We start from the raw sequence: 16996 nt of genomic DNA, 5'->3' as shown, positions 1-16996 counted from the left end.
ATACTGTTAAAGATTATATCTTCTGCTACTTGCTGGTAGTATTACGCCTGTAACAAACCATCTCCATCGTTAAATAATGCTGCAAATTATAAGAGGGTTAAACAGACCGAAGAGGCATTCTGTTCCTCAATCAGTTCCAGATGCGAACTGCAGCACGTGGATGAGATATGGCATGAACTACGCTGAGCATACGAGGCTAAAAATACCCACAGCAGCCAGCCGCTTCTAAATTGGGCTGTCAGAAATTTTCAGCTCAAGCGAAATTTTCAGCTCAAGCAGATGAAAGCAATCATTACTCAAAGATGCTTTACATCTTGCGATTTCGCTCGCCCTTCTCATAAGGCTGTGCTGACAGATAGTAGGCTAGATGCTCATAGTATGGCTCACTGAAATGTCTACGCCTCGAAGTGCTCATAGTATGTCGTCGCCCTGTAGAACCGTCAAGTACTGGATTATCAACGGAGTGGCGGGTTACAAGTTATTAAGTATGGCGGAAGAACGAAAGATGCCGCGTATATGTTGATGCGCGTATATGTTGATGCCCGTGTACTGCATAGATGTGGTTCCTAGCCATATTTAAATTTTGGAAAATGTCGAGCCACATTACGATCCAAAACTTTGATGCCAACGGGCTTCACCAAGTATTCATCAGCACCAACATCCTCCGCGGTCGTTTTATCTGTCGGGCTATCTTGGCCGGTCACAATGAACAAAATACTTTGTCCCCAGTTGTTCTGTTTCTCCAGCTGGCGTATCTGTTGGGTGGCTTTAAAACCATCGCACACGGGCATTTGAAGGTCCATGAAGATCAGCTGGATCCCTGCTCCCTTGCCAGCAGTAGCTAAAGACTGTTGCCGCGAAAAAAGTTCCACAGCTTGCAGGCCGTCAGCCGCGCAGCAGTAGGGTAGTCCCCGTTTTGTGCAATACATCTGCAGAATGCGGAGATTGATGACATTATCGTCAACAAGTAGTGCCGCAGGCCGAGAGATTGTGAGGGCAGTGGGAATTGAACCAACATAATATGATTCCGCAGGAGGCGTTAATAAGCCAGGATTAGTTGCGCTACCCGTAGTTGGCTGAGCTGTCTGTCCGTTTACAGCGGTTGGGGGCTCAACCTCTTTCTCTGCGGTTGGGTCTGTTTTTATTTCCAGAGAATGGAGCGAAGAATCACTAGGGCGAGGCAGACATGCACTCGAGGTTTTCATCTCTAAAAGATATTTGTCTGCTTCTTCGAGTACTGACCTCATCGTCGAAGTTAAAAACGGCGCGCTGACATATATTACGTTCTTAGAAGTCTGATCCAACAAACTTTCCCTTTCTGAGGCTGGGACGAGACAGATGGCGATGTGTCCCACTGGAATCTGGGACAAATTTGAGCGGCGCTTCTCCAAGTCTGACCCGAAATCAAAAATGGCAAAGGATTGATCCAGGCTGACAGAGGATTCAAAGCCGTGCCAGGCCAGAAATCGAGTGAAGTGGTTGCACAACGATATGCTGTCTGAGCCGGACGCCATCCTGTAAAATTTAGAGGGCAAAGCCTTGAGTTTCTGAGCAAGGGGCTGTGATGCAAGGGGCAGGCGGACACACTCTATCTCCTGGAATATGGCTCTGAAATGCGACCCACGGTTGACCTGTGACGATATCAAGCTGACAGACCCGTGGAGCAGTGCTGCCAACCTGGATGCGAGGGTCAGGCCTAGCCCGGCACCCAATGAATGCATTTCAACCTTTTCATAAGGCTCAAATATACGTTCGTGGTGGTCAGGGTGAATGCCACGGCCGGTGTCCTCAACATCAACGATTAGCTGTTGGTGATCCGGCTGTATCGATATGGTTACAGTTATAATGCCTTCTGAAGTGTTTTGAATGGCGTTAATTATAAGTTGAAGCAAGCTATCACGAAGTAGGCCGAGGTCGGTCTGAAAGCTGACGCAATCCAGCGATGGGTCATGGTGAAAGAAAATAGAGGCCTTGTAACGAGTATCGTCTGAAGTTGCTTTGCGGATCTCATTTGCCAACTCTATCTCGAGCTCTTGAACGGTATGTATAGCATAGTGCCGATTCGTCATGGCGATGTCAGCCCACCGGTTCAGAGTGATCATGTTGTTGACTATGGACATCAAATCTCGTCCTGCCGACTTGATGGTTTTTAGATAGATGGCTGATCCCACAGGCTTGGCCATCGAGTTTGCTTCCAGCAATGATGCTGAATTTTGGCTTTCACGCGGCTTTTGCAACAGAAGCTCTTCGGCTAGCAGCTCTACAGAACCGAGGATGCCATGGATCGGGGTTCGAAGCTGGTGAGAAACTCCGCGAAGAAATTTTTCTTTTGCCCTCATTACTTCTGTTAGAAGGCGCCTGTGCCATATCTGAGAGATCATGGTTGCGCAAGTATGGACAAACCAGGAATCAATATCATCAAACACAAGTCGAAAGTCTTTGGATGCCACAACAAGCAGGGAAGGCCCCGCTAAGGTGTCGCATGAGGCAACAATAGCACGTACTACCCTAGTTGTCGGGAAAGGCTTTTGGTTTGAGTTATTAATGAAATCATCAAGGTAGTCTGTGTCCTCCCACAAGCCATCATCGAGGTCGGCTAGGGGTATAGGGTCATGATCTTCGATTTCGACACGGGAGTCCTTGGATGATTGTACAATAACTGCTGTATCTGGATACGTAGCCCTCAGTATCCGTAAAATCGGCTCCTCAGAAATTTTTTTGTCTACTTCAGCTTGTGCAGCGGAGATCAGTTCTGACATTCGGCGCCGTTCTCGCTGACGTCTCGCTCTCGCACATTGGACAATATCGGCGACAACCCAGTCAGCCAGGCGAGCGAGCGTCTGTTGTTGAGGCTTGGTCAAAGGCGCTTGGCTTGTTCTTGAAGTGACACAAAGCGACCCAAGGCTTACGCAGTCTCCCGACTCGTTTTGCAAGCGAAGTGGTGCTCCAGCGTATGCCCGGAGCCCGCCAGACTCAACGTACGGTGAATGTTTGAATCTCCAGTCTTCCATCATATTTGGCAATAGAAAAACATTCTTGTAAGAGTTAGTAAGACTCAACACGCCAGACATTGTCATTCACATACGCCGGGAGGCTGGGTAACCGTGTGCGCACACAGAGTTTCTCCGCGTGGAAGGATGGCCAGAGGAAGCCCTATGGATGCTAGGCGAATGTAGTAATTGACATCGAGAATGCCGATGACAACAAACTCCCAGCCAGTGGATTCCTGCGCTATATGTGCCTTTTCCTGAAGCCCGGAGAGGAACTCGGTCTCGTTGAGGATATCGCGAGTGTAGTACCAAAGCATGGACGACCTAAGCCTCTCATTCTCAGCTAGAAAGGCGCGCAGATATCGGTCGGAGATGCACATAGGCTTGTCGGGGATTGGTGATGGTGCAAATGCTTCCACTTTGGGAGGATAAAATGATTTTTCTATTTCCGGGGTCCATGCTCCAATTGGCCTGTCGACATTGTCCGGATCGTAGACAGGCCAAACGGTTCGCGGGCGAGCCGGTGGGAGTCCATGTCTTGACGATAGGATGGCGGCGTCTGCTTTCGGGAAGAACGGCTTTGGCCGCCCGTTAACAGAGGCCGTTGCCATAGGTGAACCGTAGAAACGCGATCCCAGCCAAGCAACCTATTGCTGTCCTCACTGCATCGCCAGTGGACGATGAATGCTTCGTGGTAGGAAGCAAGGCCTTGGAGATTCCGTTGTATGCCATACATGGTATGCACGTGAGGGAACTGGCCAGTCAATGCCGGCCGGAGCTTTTTGTCCTGGACAAATCCAGTTTGATTAATACAAGGTACGCTATAAAATGTCGCTTGCGGCATTGCGTAGTAGCTTGTCGACTACAGAGTAGTATACTACCTATATGTAGTAAGGTAGGCAAGTTAAGGTAGTAGCCTAGCGCTCCTATAGAGGATGGGGTACCTCGGATAAAATTTTACGGATCTTCTAAAAGGGAGATGCTGTGCAACACACCACTCTCTTTCGGGTGGTGGCGAGTCCAGTGGTTTCGACAAATACACAGCTGATGCCTTGAGTGCTTCGCCAACTGACGTCTTCATGAGGATTTCCTTAGCAGGACTTGTGGTTACATGAACGTACTCATTATGCTTTGAATCAGATATCAAGGCTTTTGGACTACCCACTTGACAGTAGCCCTAAGAACGCAATAACTAACAATAGGTACTTTGACAGCGAATGGGTCATGCGGCGGGCTGAAAACCTTCTCTGGTTGCCATCTGAATATCGGCCAAGCCATGCGGTAATCTATAAATCGCAAATTGCCATTGGCTATGAAACAGGAGATGTCATAATTCTCAATCTTCCAGTCGCCTACATAGGGAACAACGTGATATTTGGCAGAAATACAGAATATTCACAACTAGAACAGAAGCGCCTGTCGGCTATCACTCGTTGAGATTGGCACTCCTTTTAGCATAACAAAAAAAAAAAATATTGAGGGCTATTTAATGACATGGAATAACCCCCCCCCCAAAAAAAAAAAAAAAAAAAAAAGCAGTTTTACCAATTCAAGATTGAAGTGCAGGGAGCCTTCACAGATCTCGTCGAGCCCCGGTAATTTGAATAAAGCTTAAAGTTGATACTATTGCTCTTGGTAGGTTCAATCTAAACCAGACAGGGCTGGAGATGCGTGCATATATCGGATCAAATTTAAAGCCAAGAGTGATGAGTGCTCCTTCAATACAGAGACTGCTAACCTATATTCTTAACCTGAAAATTTAGTGTAAACCGATAGCATGTCTCCATAACTCGTGGTTCTGGCTTAATCCTAAGCATCACCCGTACTAGTCGCATGTGATGGAGAATATGTCGCGCTCATTCATGCCAATATGACTAGTGTCATAAATGGGATAAGGAACAATGGCAGGATAATGAGAGCATTTATCGAGGAAATTCTTATTTGAAAGGATAATACAATGCTACCTATAGTCAATGTACTGAGACTGCTACAGCAACATCTCATATCCGCGGCTCAAGAAGCGCCTAAATACTATATTTGTCGTATACATCTTAATGTATATGTTTCAATAGCTGCTCGATATGGACCTCTTGCAGAGTCATGATTTCATCAGCCGATGTGCAATGAATGAGTCCTCAAGCAATGATGACTCATATCGAGGCTGAGTGAATGAATCTATAAGGGAGACTAGGATTGCGTCCGTTACTGAAGATTATGATGCTAGAAAGCTTATGATTCCGCTTTTATTATCTGCAGACGTTTATGAATCCTGATAAGATGGGAGAATATATATCGTTGTGAAATGTTGATCGCTACAAACTTCATCTTTACATACTTCGCACTGGCTGGCGCTTTAACTCGCCATAATATTTAGATAAACATTCAAGTACCTATGAGCACCAACTTTGTCTAGCTCGACATTAGATATTAAGATAATGTCATAAAATTGCCAACGGGGACTAGGCGAAATGATCTTAAAAAAAGTAAAGGTGAATCTAGGTAATACTTTGGGATAATAAATAGAGGTATGCCATTTTTACTCTTCCAGATCCCGCGTAACTTCTGTCCATTGCGTAACTCTCCTTCTCATATCATCTTCTAATCTAGTAATGATAATAATAACTGTTTCACGGCGCGTCTTTTTTTCAGTAGCCTTTTCTACAAACGTCCAGAATGACTTTGTAGCCACAGCATTTGGGCCCACGTCGTGTGGATATCTTTCGCCATGTGCATCTTCAAAAGAAGTGACGAGAGGTTCATGGCTTTGTAATGACATGATCCAATTCCTGCGAGCTACGATGCAAGCCTTTTGAAATGCATCGTAGTCTAGATGCTGAGTGTTGATGCTGCGGATTCTTAGCTACAGGCAACCGATTGTAATATTTCGAAACATATTACCTCGCTGACAAGTCTTTCGCAAAGTTATCAACGAAGGCTTTGGATCCGACGTTATCATCATCCTGAAAGAACAGTAATCTAAATAATTCGTCAAAATAATTGAAAAGAGTTATTGATTCCATTTTGAGAGCTGTGATGTTAAAACCGGGTTTAACTGTAGATCTGACGCAACGGGAATGGTTGAATGCAATGGCTACTAGAATTGCAATATGCTCTCACTAGACGTACTAATCATGAAACTTTATATAGAGCCAGTCAGAAAGAGCGGTGAGAAATGATTCCACACCGAACGCGATGCACATGTAATCCGTGTAGTTCTAGGATGTCCCGAACCATCCAAGAGCTTCGTGTGTGGACGCCGCTTACCTTACAAGTGGAAGAATCGATCCGGTGGACACTAAACTTTTGCTCATGAAGAATACTCTCAAGGCTATGCATTGGTTCTACTCTTAGTGATCAACTTGAAAGCTATCAAAATGTGTGTATGTCCAAGACACTTGTCGCATTATAATTTCCATATAATTTGCGGCTTTAACGCTTTGACAAATTCAGTCATATAGTCCAAGTTCGTCTGTTTCTACGTAGACTTTTCTCTAGGGCGGAGAATGACTGCTTGTTTGTGGCTTGCAGCTAATTTACCTATCATTGGACAGAGAACTCTATTCTAAAAGTTGGTTACGAATGAAGAAGGTGGATGTTTCCTAATATGCTAAGGAAAATGGTGAGGGGGCTTCTTAGCGCTTAGTTTTTTATCACCCTTGTACTGATGCAAGCACATCCAACTTCTGGTGCCCCAGGAGCTAGTAGAGGAAGATGTTGACTATTATAAAGCGCTTGACAGAACCCCAAATTCTCCACTACCCATGGTCGTGTGTGCTTGGCCAGGAGCAATGAATGAATGATCCGCCATATTTTTGGACTTCTGCCATCTAGTCTGTTCTTCTGATTTAATCGAGTACTGCTCTTGCCTAGCGATCAACAGTTTTATGGGCTGAGGCTCTCAGCCTGTGTTAAGTGTGCACTGGAACTTCGTACACCTTGTCACAGATGATTAGGCTGTTGAATGGATTACTGAAGAGATCAGAAATGCATCGATACCGGTCAAGATATAGCTACATGTATTCACCCGCCCATTCAGCTACCTCTCAGCTATATATCGACGCTGTGAACATTTGACCAACAGGCAAACTAGCCGCAATTTCCCAGGCGCCCAATGCATTGAACCCACCTTAAGTACCTGATAACGCTGTTGGACAATATTAATTTTCAGATTTTCTTCGAAAGCCTTGGATTCATTCTCAGAGAGTTGTAGAACTGCGGCTAGATTTGCTGATATCTGCGGCAGGGCTGCTAGCTCATTGAATCGAGCAAGATCATCTTCAAAGGCCGCCTTAGGAGGAGCTTGTTCAGCAATACTGGCCTTGGTAGCGTAGCCCGAAGCGTCTCAACAGGGAAGAGTGCAATCCTTGCCGCTACATTGTCGACATGTTTGCGAAGACTGTTGGCAGTAGGATGGACAGTGTCGACTCAGCCAACACGAGCCTCTTCAGAAGCGCTGACCTGTGCGGCGGCGAGCGGGTTTTCTGAAGCACGCCCGGGTCTAATAAGTCTTATCAGCTGTTGGAGTCCACCAACATGAATCAAACCAACCGCTGCCTCAGCGGCCATCATTGTCTCTTATAATCCAATCTGATAGTTCAGCTGTACAAAATCGTCGATTGAGTTATATTATTGCTCATTTTAAGATTCATTCATTCAACGTCGCTTCTTTGCTGGATGCCTAGTCATTTAATTGGCCGCGGTTGAACAAATAGTTTTACAATGGGCTGGCTGATAGCGCCGACGCCGTTATGTCGTCTCTACAGATGGCCTTGGTTTTGTCTTGCGTAAGATGTTCTTTCTTTACCAGGAACATTTATGAATCTTGATCTACCGTATCTGGCAACCCTGGTTTAGCATGGTTTGTATCTCTATGGTTGGTTCTTACCAGCTGCAGTCTATGAGATCTAACCATGGATGCGGCGCGAATCGTTCCACCGAAGGGTTTTGTTTATTGAACCAACCTTCACAATTTTGTGAACATTTACTTTGTTAAAATACTGCACATTTGAACTACGTGACTGTTCTTTGAGAATCTCAAACTCGTTCCGAGCACCGTCTGGGTATCCTTGATTAATAAAAATATTGTTCAAGATCACGGGCGCGCATGAACAATGTCCTAATCTCAAATATGTTATAGCTAAGGCCCTCAACAAAGGGGATTTGAAATATAAATAAAACTTACTCTACCGCGGTGCAGTAGAGGAGTCAACATCACGGCTTACGGCATCACAATCTATTTCAGATTAGTTGTCATTCCTACAGATTGTTTAACGAAAGACGACCACGTATCTAGTTAAGCATTATTATAATTCCAACTACTCCATCACATCACCATGACTATCCAACGATCCAGAGTCAGCTATTACGATACCCTATGCCTAGTAGAATGGGCAGATATGGATGCTATCAAAGCAAGCTATACATGGCTTTCAACGATGTACCATCCAGACAAAAATCCAAATGATCCTCGTGCAGTTGATCAGCTTCGAAGGGTAGCACAGGCTCCGCACCTTGGTGAAAGTAATAAACACTAACAATTTATCTTAATATAGGTTGAGGCCGCCTATTTCACTCTCTCTGACCCTATGCGACGCTCAGCTTACGATCTCCAGCTAGTAGGAGAGATAGAGGCTATGTTATGCGAGTTGCGTGAGAGGAAGAGAATTTTCAAAAAAGATGTCCGCAATGAATTACAGAATCTAGCGCAACGCCTTATAGGCATAGAACAGTTGAAGAACCATGAGTCGCAAAATGAGAGAATAAGTGCGGGTGTGATGAGAGAGAATCAAGCATACCTATTGTCGCTTTGCCGAAGTCATCAGGAATTATTTGCGGAAAACCAAAAAAGATTCATCAATGATGTGGAAAACGAACTTAACAATCTTAGGGCGGAGATAAAGAAGAATGAGCATCGAAAGAATGTCTTGCAAGCAGGAGAGTGGAGGCGTCGACAAGCCTCTCGGGCCCGAACACAGCGATAGAAGGTGTAGTAGAGAGAGAAGGAGACGAAGAGGAGGGGGGTCTGGAAGATGACAAAGGTAACAAAAGGATGGAAGGCTGCGGGACAGCAAGACAAAATCACCAAAGATAATGTGTCGCGGAAGACGAGAGTGCGGTTGGAAATAGTAAGCGAGGCACAAATAAAGATAACATAAAAGGATAATATTTAAAGACAAAACTATAAATTCTGTTTAATCAATGGAGAAGCGGCCAATAGTTATTATATCCGCTTGCCTTTCGTTATTATAGTTGTTTGTGCTGCATATATTGTGTGTATCAATCTCATGAATAGATAAGGAGAGTGTACATCATTTCTTGGTAGCAAGTTTCAGCTCTTCTACAAGTGTGCTTAATTGAGGTGACACTGTATAGGTACTAAGTGAGATGATAGTAATTATATAATGTACAGTCATTAATGTGTTTTTTAGGAGGATATACGAAGTCATCAATGGCAATGAGGCTGGCGACGGTATGCTGGATGGGAGAGTGGCTAAGTATGGTAAAGTCTACAGCTGAGAGTTTAAAACATTTACAAAATGATCATGCCAAACAGGGTCCGTTGTGAAGCCCTTGAGGGTGTCCTAGTGCTACTCCGGATGGGCGACTGATAAAAGGCTGAAGTGGGCGTTCGCAGAGGTTATACTCCCTACCCAGGTCAAAAAAGCTGAAAATAATGGCCTCTTCGGAAGGGTGGTGCCGAGAAGCGTGTACTGGAATGCCGCAGCCGCCTTCCAAGGGCAGTGTCGAGAACCAGGCTGTAGCTGAGGCATCGGGCTATGAGAAGGTCTTCGTCAAGTTATTTGAATCCTTATTTTCGCCTAGCTGCGCTTAGACCTCTCCCTCTTAACCCTCCATAGCAGCAACACATTGCAGGACTACATCTAGGACCAGGCCGCCAGTTTGTACTTCGGCTTGCAACACATGTAACTTCCCAATAATTTTGCCATCATTCAGGACTTATAAAACTGAAGAGCAGCCAGGTCTCTCTCTGTTCACTAGACAAAATGCACTGGAAATTTTTCACAAGCCCTCCCACTCATCAAGATTCATTGAAGCAACTGAGGCTGTGATTTTTGCTCGTCAGCCACAGGCGTTTGGCGCCATGGTTCGGAGAGGCAGACACTAAAATAGCGGATTGGCTCTGCTCTATAAGGGAGTTTGATGATAGCCCCTATTTGAGAATTTTGACAAACTTTATTTCATGTGTCCATTTTTGTAACACCTGAAGAGCCACATGTTAGCCACAGTTGCCTGGCTCATTAGATCTAAAGTATGGCAATCAGACTGCTTCGACGTGTCACTTGCTCCTATCAGCGAGAATGTGAAAAGTTATATAGCTTCTGTCCATCTCCCCTTCAACTCAAATGTAATCCCTTTGAAATACGAGTCTCTGCACCAACTCAATCCATGCACAGACTACGTATGCGTTCAAAAGTTCATTTGATTAAACCCTCTGGTTAAATGAAGCAGAATAACAGTTGTCTTTTAGCACAACTGTCTTTAGCATCCACGGGTCGCCACCATGAGCACCTCAAAAATCATCTTAGCAATGCTTCTGCTTGCAATCAATTCGCGCCACGCCAGAGCGACGGAGTAACAGCCATTCGCCGATCTCGAAACAGGCGACAGTAGTCGGGGTTACGGACACGATGATTCTTTGCATGGGGGATGTACAGGCTCCTCAGAGCGCAATAAGCCGGCGATGGAAAAATGGGGTACATGTTTTCCGGCTGCTCGTGGCATGAGTTGTACGGGTGGCAATTGCATCAATGATAATGCCTGCCGCCCTTGCCTCTGCCTGCCGCCCTTGCCTCTGCCTGCCGCCGCCTTATGGCAGATATTTGTCTGATGGTTCCGGTATAGCTTGTGACAGTAGGCTTTGTAAGAATAGTGACGGGTGCGGTGTGGGATGTGTATGTATGTCTTAAAATTATGTAGATGAGGATAGCCTATTTTATTCTTCAATTCATCCTGTTACCTGAATTATCAATGTCAGTAGAAGATCCAAATCTAGGTGTGCCGTGGTAGACTGATAAAACAATTCTTGCGGCTAGTTCCATATCTCCCTCTTACAGTATGTCAGTCATCAAAAGATGCATTATGCCAGCTCTGTTACTATTGGATCTTGAGGTACCGTAAATGCTTAGTCATTACTCGTATTTACCTAATCTTCTGATGCGGAATACTTCCACCACGTAACTTAGTTGGGCTCCATTCTCACTCATATCGGCCCAACTAAGCAATCCGCAAAGACCAGACTACAAAGGCTTACTTGGGCCTTCAAAAATTCAGATGAATGCCAAATGATCCAAATGTCAGATTAATTCTATTGTGATTCTGTTTCATATCCTCTTTGGATCATCCATTCCCTGTTTATTACTGCTTTATAGGCTTAGCAGGGATTATCGCAAGATTCTCTCCGAATCCCTTCCGTCATTCATTTACTTCACATCCCGCCTACCAATTCATTACCCTTTCATAATGGATCACCACCGCGAAATCTCCTCAAACACATTCGGGAATGGTACTCATATCTACCAAGGCGATGTGAACTATAACCACTACGCCAGTGCCCATGCAGAAGCCACAAAGAGACATGGGGAGGATGACCTTCTAAAGCACCTGTATAAATCACCATACCAAGATCGAAAAACAGAAACCCACTCCGAGTTCCAGGTACATGTGACTGGTTTGTGTCGCACGAGCACTTTCAGACTTGGAACGAGAGCAATTCGTCTGGCATGCTTTGGGTTTCTGCAGATCCCGGATGCGGAAAATCGGTCTTAGTAAGACACCTTATCGACTCTGTTGTCCAGAGTTCCGATTCCAGAACGGTGTGCTATTTCTTCTTTAAGGATGACTTTCCAGATCAGAAGAACTTAATTAGCGCTCTTTGCTGCATCCTTCGTCAGATATTTATACAAAAGCCCATCTTGTTGTCTGATGAAATCCTGAAAAAATTTAACACTGGAGGAGAAACATTCAACACTTCATTCAGTGATCTTTGGCAAACTTTCATCCATATTGCAGAGGATGAAAATGCGGGCGAGATCGTTTGTCTTCTAGACGCAATTGACGAGTGCGAGAATCAAAGTGGCCAGGGAAGATCTGAGCTTCTCAAGGCACTATGTACACTATATGGAGCCAAACGGAGCTTTAATCTGAAATTTCTTCTCACCAGTCGACCTTACGCTGAAATTCATCGTGGCCTTCGACCTATTCAAATTCCGGGGCTGCCGGTTATTCACTTGAGTGGAGAAGACGAAAATGAGGTAAAGAAGATTTCTCAGGAGATCAATATTTATATCTACGCCAGAGTCCAGGATATAGGGAATCGTCTGCAGCTTACACAGATTGAGTGCAATCTCCTATTACAAGAGCTTATGCGCGTTCCTAATAGGACCTACTTATGGGTATATCTAACCCTGGATTTAATCGAAAAGAGCATCAGTGTCAACAAAATGATGATAACTGAGGCCACATCAAGTATACCTACAACAGTTGATGAGGCGTATGAGAGGATACTTTCTAAGAGCTTCAATACTATACAGGCTAAGAAAGTATTACAAATCATTGTCGCAGCAGTACGACCTTTGACTCTCCAGGAGATGAGCTTTGCACTGTCTCTCAACGAAAACCACCAATCCTATGATGACCTGGGTCTGTTACCTGATGATCGTCTTCGCGACGACCTACGAAATGTGTGCGGCCTTTGTGTCGTGATAGTTGACTCAAGAGTCTATCTACTTCATCAAACCGTGAAGGAATTCCTCATTAATAGGAATATCATACAATCGCACGAAAATGGTCATGACAATCATAAATGGAAGAACTCATTACTTCCACAAGAGTCTCACCGTGTTCTCGCCGAGATCTGCATCAGACACCTTCTCGCAGAACTGACGATGATATCTGACTCTCCACCCTGGCATACTTGGTGTAACATCTTTCTCGACTATTCTGCAAAAAATTGGGCCGCACATTTCCTTGAGAGCCCCACCGAAACACAGTTTATGATGACTGAAACGATACTTAAGATTTGTGATGTGGATTCGAGCTGTTACAAGGCGTGGTTTAACGTTTATTGGACCACCACAGCTACACATTTTCCCCAGGGATTTACCACCCTCATGGTCGCATCCTATTTCGGACTTAGCTTTGCAGTTCGGAGACTACTTGAAGTAGAAGATATCGAACTGGATGCGTTGGATCACACATACCGACGGTCAGCATTATCTTGGGCTGCAAGAAATGGCCTTCATACAGTTGCTAAGCTGTTACTCCGCGGCATTCGTCTTAAGCTATGGACTTTTAAATTACCGCTCAGGAAGAAAGCAAAAATCAACTTACAAGACATATATGGTCGAACCCCGCTAACATATGCCGTTTGGAATGGAGATATCACTCTAGTCCAGTTGCTAATCAAGGCGGGCGCGGGGGTGCACTTGAGAGATGAACTTGAAGGAACACCATTATCCTATGCCTTTTGCAACGGATGTGCTGATATAATTGATCTCCTTGCCAAGAAGAAACGTCGAGTCGATATTGAGAGTGATATTAACAGACTGCTACTTTCTGCTTCAATGAAGGGGCATGAAGAAGTGGTGTCGCTCCTACTCAAGACTAATAGAGCGGATATTGAAGCAAAGGATGTGAATGGCAAGACTCCTCTAATAATCGCTGTTAGCGAACGCCATCCCGCAATAGTGAAGTTGCTGCTTAAGGCAGGAGCGAATCTGAATACCCAGACAGCAGATGGCGAAACAGCTTTAATTCAGGCCTGTTGGTGGGGGCATAAGGTAATAGTGAATATGCTGCTTGAGGCAGGAGCAAATCACAATATCCAGACAGCAGATGGCGAGACAGCTCTAATTCGGGCCATTTCGAGAGGGCACGAGGCAATAGAGATGATACTGCTTAAAGCAGGAGCGAAATCTAGAGATCAGATGGTAAGACAGTCTGGGTAGAAGCTACTATGGGCATCAGTGAAGATATCTTAACTGCCACTGAGAGTAGAGGTACATTATAATATCAAAGAAGCTCTGATCTGATATACAGCTTTGATATATGATACGAAATAAGCTAATTCGTTGTTCGTGACCATACTGCCAGAAGGAGGGGGAGCCGATCATACAATAAAACCTCAGCCTTAGTGATGCAGCTTTAAAAATTGAAAAGTTGATAGTAGAGATATCACTAGAGGCAGAGAAGGGCCCGAATATACAAATATCGCCTGACCCTCGTAAAAGTTACGAGAAAGAGTTAAAAACTTTTATGGGAGCATCTGAGATGCAGCGATGTAGGAGAAAACGCTCTTTCTGCCCTTTTTAATTGGTTCTGTAAGAAGTCACAAGGTAATTTCGTGCATTATTCGAGACAAAAGCACACCCGAACTCATGGGCTGAGAGATAGTTAAAACCGACATCGTTTATGAAAGAGGAAAGAGCATTAGAGTTAAGACTCTAGACGGAGGCAAATCTAACAATAAAGTGTGAGCTGAATCGATGGCTGCAGCGTCGTATACTATGAATAGGCGAAGAATGAATAATGAACACTGACTTATGATTGATGAGATGTATGCAGATTTCATAGCTTTATTTCATATATTATATGGTAACATCTTATTTAAGAGCTCCCATTCAATTGAACTATATTCGGATCGTGCGGGGGTTATTTCGATTTTAAAACAGAGATCCAAGACGCTGAATTTGAGGGTAATGGAATATGAAAGAAGACTCAATGCTATGGTTTGCTGAGTTGATTTGCATCAAGTTGGCTGGAAATCTAGGTATGTGACATTGAGAGCTGCATATTTGTCAAAGCCACTAAAATTCGTAACCACTAACTCCCTTGCATAAATATAGTAATATAACCACACTAGGAAACGTTTTCAGGCTTATAAAAGTTTATCAATTATAGCTCTATACATTATTTTCCCCCTTTTCTCATCTGCGAATACACGAAACAGACATTAACCATTTTAATAACAACTGAAATTAACAATTTCTTCATTTATTGCATGCGCAATAATCTAAATGATATAATGTTAGGCTGTCCTCGAGCAAAAGATAGGTGCTTTGCGTTTGCAATACGGGAAACTTACTAGCCAGAGGCTAATTAGATCTCACAGTGATAACTACGGTGTATTAATTAGGGAGAGCGCCTGAACTACAGGAAAGTATCGTAAGGCATAATTTGTACCACTAACTGCGATTCAGAAGTAAAATCCTGAACTCCTGGACACGAACAAATGCTTCTAGTCCTAATAACAGATATTAGCAATAAAGGGGATGATATAGACGGACCATAGGCGCTTACATGAGGATAACAAGGAAGAGGTCAGTACTGGCCGCTATTCGCATCAGTACGGAGATGATGCCATCTATGGTAGCCAAAGCAGCCTTGGTGATGATTATGGAGCTTCTATTTGTTCTTATAGCGTCAGCATTATAATTAAGATTAGGAGGATGACAGCCACCGAACAGCCTCCGAATGCAGGGAGATAATCAATGCATTTCAAGTTCAAGAATATTCAATTCTTGTCAATGGCAGTGCAAAACGCAAGAGTGTATACAAGCCGTCACATATTTTGGGGGAAAAAAGTCAATTAACATAAGTTCGAAGTCATGGTGCGAGAACAGCAAGAACAGCACTCTTGAATTAGGCATACCTTGTTTACTAGATGAATTTAACAAACACAGCTTTTCTGACCAGTAAAAGGTATGCAGAAGGACCTGTGCGGCCAAATTTTATGTAGGCTTAAGGCATCAAAGACCGCTGTAGTGTTGTGATCGTTGTCTAACTAATGTGTAAGCAGATTTTAGAATTCAATTACATTTATTTTTGCTTGTGAATGGTACTGAATTTGATCAGACTCGTCGTGCAGTTAGTGATCTTGTTATACCCATGCCACCAATTCTGTGTGCACTAAATGTGAATGCATGCTATTAAATTTGGCGTGTGTTGGTTAGTTGGCTCCTTCAAGAATGGAGAAGCGTGAATAGGTAAACTCAATTCTGCCATTTCTCAACCAACATGCCGACTTGTTTTCATACGGTTTTATCTAAAATTTTCTTTGATATATCTCTCCGGCTATCAGTTTCTTCATTCATCAAACATGGGAGGAGATCTATCCCCTACATATATTTCTCAGCCTTCTTTGACGGAAGAGGAGGACGCCAACCTGGCCTTGCTTGAGAGGGTTTGAATGGTTACGTGATCTGTCTCCAATCAATTGCACGAACGACGATACTGTTCCATCGTTGACATCTCCACAGCAACATGCGATAACCTCCGAGCCTGGTGACAAGTCGGTTTGCTATCCCTATTTAGCCCTGCTGCCATCGGAAATCATCGAAAACGTCGTGAGCCGTTTGGATAATCGCACAGTTAAAAATCTGCGCCTGACTTGTCAGCGGTTTGCCGCCATTGCAGCACTGCGCATCAATAGAGTCTTCCTCTCCGCTAATCCACTAACATTCAAGTCTTTCGCGCTATTGCTGACCACGACGCTCTTCGTCATAGAATTGTCGAGATTATCTATGACGATGCGCGTCTGTGGCGCTCTGCCGTCGATGCTTATGATGCTCGGGAGCCCAGGGAGCCTGGCTCGGATTCCACACACATTCCAACTGATATGGGGAGGTTTCAGAGCGAGCGGGATGAGAATATTGAAGATTTGAGACAGCGCCGAAGGCGGGATGATGAGCGGTGATCCGAGCATGTTGCAACGGCGCGGCGCGTGCACAGCGAATTATCAGTAGAGAAGTCATGGACATACTACCAAGAACTATTACGCCAGCAAGAAGAAGTCATTACTGGCGGAGCTGATGCAGATGCTCTTCGATATGGCCTGCAACGGTTTCCATCGCTTCGGAAGGTCACCGTCACTCCTGCTACTCATGGGTGGCTGTTTACACCTCTGTATGAAACTCCTATGATTCGGGCTTTTCCCTACGGACTTAATTGCCCGATTCCGCGTGCTTAGCCATATGCGCGCGATAGCG

At 44.5% G+C, this 16996-nt stretch overlaps 3 protein-coding genes across 3 annotated transcripts; 2 read left to right on the top strand and 1 right to left on the bottom strand.

Annotated features, from left to right (window-relative positions):
- Positions 1–566: 566 nt before the first annotated feature.
- TRIVIDRAFT_46906 (histidine kinase HHK3) lies at positions 567–3601 on the bottom strand (the record flags this gene model as incomplete). The annotated part of the gene is made up of 2 exons (XM_014098663.1): positions 567–3035; positions 3086–3601. 2 exons carry the CDS (start codon positions 3599–3601, stop codon positions 567–569), a joined length of 2985 nt encoding a protein of 994 aa, XP_013954138.1.
- An 8037-nt stretch (positions 3602–11638) lies between these two features.
- On the top strand, positions 11639–13957 carry TRIVIDRAFT_155878 (NACHT and ankyrin domain protein; the record flags this gene model as incomplete). Its single annotated transcript, XM_014098662.1, has 2 exons — positions 11639–13215; positions 13555–13957. Coding segments are annotated over 2 exons (1980 nt in total), but the record flags the coding sequence as incomplete, so codon positions are not given.
- Positions 13958–16107: 2150 nt separating this feature from the next.
- On the top strand, positions 16108–16704 carry TRIVIDRAFT_224597 (uncharacterized protein; the record flags this gene model as incomplete). Its single annotated transcript, XM_014098661.1, has 3 exons — positions 16108–16191; positions 16268–16400; positions 16475–16704. The coding sequence occupies 3 exons, from the start codon at positions 16108–16110 to the stop codon at positions 16702–16704; spliced, it is 447 nt and encodes a 148-aa protein (XP_013954136.1).
- Positions 16705–16996: the final 292 nt, after the last annotated feature.

The sequence above is a fragment of the Trichoderma virens genome (assembly GCF_000170995.1).
Source record: "Trichoderma virens Gv29-8 chromosome Unknown TRIVIscaffold_82, whole genome shotgun sequence".
NCBI lineage: Eukaryota > Fungi > Ascomycota > Sordariomycetes > Hypocreales > Hypocreaceae > Trichoderma > Trichoderma virens.
Note: the sequence above shows the minus strand (reverse complement) of the source record. Positions and strands in the feature narration are given on the sequence as shown.